The sequence below is a fragment of the Anser anser genome (genome assembly GCF_964211835.1).
Source record: "Anser anser genome assembly, chromosome: 18".
Classification (NCBI taxonomy): domain Eukaryota; kingdom Metazoa; phylum Chordata; class Aves; order Anseriformes; family Anatidae; genus Anser; species Anser anser.
In genome coordinates this window covers 11,481,543-11,484,232 of record NC_139739.1, presented here as the reverse complement: position 1 = coordinate 11,484,232, position 2,690 = coordinate 11,481,543, and the positions used below count along the sequence as shown (strand labels likewise).

The 2,690-nt window shown below is 52.5% G+C and overlaps 1 protein-coding gene across 1 annotated transcript; it reads right to left on the bottom strand.

Annotated features, from left to right (window-relative positions):
- Positions 1 to 1,588, bottom strand: TRIAP1 (TP53 regulated inhibitor of apoptosis 1). The gene is made up of 2 exons (XM_083803404.1): positions 959 to 1,588; positions 1 to 628 (listed from the first exon to the last, which is right to left on the bottom strand). The coding sequence occupies exons 1-2, from the start codon at positions 1,514 to 1,516 to the stop codon at positions 545 to 547; spliced, it is 642 nt and encodes a 213-aa protein (XP_083659530.1). The 5' UTR covers positions 1,517 to 1,588; the 3' UTR covers positions 1 to 544.
- Positions 1,589 to 2,690: the final 1,102 nt, after the last annotated feature.

Here is a 2,690-nt window from a genome sequence, read left to right as displayed (position 1 = left end):
TAACCGGGTTATATTTATTTTAGCTAAGTAAGTTATTGCAGGTCCAGCAAAAGTGCTTTTGTACCATCTCTGTTGCTGACACAAAACAATGCTTTAGCCCCTAGGCATTCAGGATGGTATAAATCAAACTTCTTCCACCAAAATCCAGCACCACAGAGACGAGACAAAGGAAATTAACCTTCTTCATATTCTTTTTAGACACTGTCAAGTGTTATATAAATAAGCAAGAGAAACGAGTCATAAACCAACTACTAGTAAGTTCAACATCCCAATACGCGTTCTCCCATCACAGGGTACACTCAATGGGAAGTTAGTTAAACCGTCTGTTCACACTGTTAGATGCTGAACCACCACCGAAATTCATTCAAAAGGAGGCAGAGGTTACCACGTGATCCAGTCTTTTTCTGTGGCAGTTTGCTTTTATAAGTGAGAGCGTTCCTTGCTTCCTAAAAACACAGGTCTTATGCAGGTGGCGTGCTGTCTTCTGCCTGGTCAGGGTTCAGTCCAAAGGTTTGCCTAAGTGACTCCATCCATACAGCTGAAGTCAAGAGGAGTTTTCGGTTTTCGCTTTGCTTGCACCCATGAACTCCAGGCCTTCTATGGGTATGTCCTTCTCCTTGATTGCTTTCTGGGAAGAAGAAAAACGAACAAAAAAAAGTTAAATTTGAAGTGTTTTTAGTGCTTTACACAGCAGTTTATAGTGCTAAATGACGTAACGTTTGGTACAAAACACGATCTACAAGAAGCAGCCCCAAGACTGGCTGGGTTGCCCTCCTACCATCAGGAATGCCCCGGTACGCGCAGGGAGCTGCTGCCACGGGCCGGCGGCAGCAGGGAGCGGGGCCGCCGGGCCCCTGGGGGGGACGGAGGGAAGGGAAGGGAAGGGAAGGGAAGGGAAGGGAAGGGAAGGGAAGGGAAGGGAAGGGAAGGGAAGGGGGCTGCCGTGCCGTGCCCGCACCTGCACGCAGAGCTGGTAGCGCTTGAAGAGCTGCCCGCAGGGGTCCCCGCCGCTCTCGCCCTTGAGGAACTTCTCGGCGAACCAGCGGTTGAAGCACTGGTCGTACTCGCGCTTCAGCTCGGTGCACGCCTCGCCCACGCTGTTCATGGCGGCGGCGGCGGCCTCCCCCCTTCCTCCTCCTCCTCCTTCTCCGCCGGGCCTCCTCCCTCCGCCGGGCCTCCCCCGGCGCTTCCGTCGCACGGAGCTGACGCGCGGAGCCCCGCGGGGCGCGATGCGGCCGTGCCGGTGCCTCCCCGCCGCGCTCCGCTCCTGGCCGCCGGGCCCCCCGCTACCGCCGGCGGCGGGGCAGCGCCGGGAGCGGGTGCGCGGCGGCGGCTCCGCGGCCGGCCCGGGGGGCCAAGGGGGGTCGGTGCTCCGCCGCCTCGCCGCGGGGGGCGGGCGGGCGCTGGCTGGGCCCTCGCAGGGCGCGGTGAGCGGGGAGCTCCTGCGGCACCTGGAGCACCTGGCGCTGGTGGATTTCCGCGACAGGGAGGGCGTGGAGAGGCTGCGGGGAGCCATCCGGTTCGCTGACCGGCTCCGCGAGGTTAACACTGATGGCGTGGAGCCGATGGATTCGGTGCTAGAGGACAGGTAACGAGGCGCAGAGCCTGCTTTTAGCTGGCAACACGTCCACCCTTTGTTGGGTTGTATGACTTGCTTTCCGGGAGTCACCCCACGTACGCGTTTCGCCCCTCTTACAGGAAAGTTTTATTGCGCTTTTGCGTGGAAGAAAGTTGGCGTTGGCGCCTTAACGCGTAAGCATAGCAATGATGGACCCCCATTCCTGACTATATCTTACCCGTCATGAATGATCCGCACACACTGCGCCCCAAATACCGTTCAGTGGCATTCTTTGTTGCTTCAGAACAACCTAACGCTTGCCTTCCTGCTTACCCAAGACCGAAAACCAGCTCTAGAGATGCATGCTTCAAACTCATAGAACAGCTTACAGACAAGCCAGTAATCTGTGTTCCTCAGGTGTCTGTACCTCAGAGAAGATGATGTTACAGAAGGCAACTGCACAAAGGAGCTGCTGAATAATGCCAGAGAGAAAGTAGAGGAATATTTCGTAGCCCCACCAGGTATTGTCTTGTTTATAAAAAAAACTCTTAATCTTGCTTGAATTAATTTGACAAACGTAAATTGCCATAGCTGACTTTACTTTCAGAAATATTAGCTAGTAATAATGAAATACTAAAATAAGTAACTGTAGTCACCTGTTTAAAACACATGAACACCACCACCAAACCAGAAACAGACTGCGGTCTAGTGGTCTAAAAGCAGTAGAGAGGCCAGTCTTGCTTTAAAGCTGCTGCACACGTTGAGTTGTTATTTACAGGAAGTTAGTTAGACAACTTTCTTACATTCTGTACTCGCTCGGGAAATTTAAGCTGTCTGTATGTACTCAGAATAAACTGGAGAGGCGCTTTCACGTTAAGTTGTGCTGCCGAGAATGTGACTTACAGCTGGTCTCACACAACTCTTTGTTTTCTGTCAGGTAACATCCCTTTACCAAAGCTAGAAGAACAGGAGACTTTTCTGCAGGACTCTTAGTGAAAGAACTCAAATGTCACTTCTGATTTTATTGGGAAACGTAAGGTTTGTACAGTCACAGCTGAAATACCCTCGCACTTAGTTTGATCAAAAGAAGAGCAACTGCACTGCTAAACTTTTTACAACATCCTTTTGCTGT

Coding starts and splice junctions, on each gene's coding strand:
- TRIAP1 (XM_083803404.1), bottom strand. CDS start 1,516: ATGGCTCCCCGCAGCCTCTCCACGCCCTCCCTGTCGCGGAAATCCACC. Junction 629..958: donor GCTACCAGCTCTGCGTGCAG/GTGCGGGCACGG, acceptor TCTTCTTCCCAG/AAAGCAATCAAGGAGAAGGA.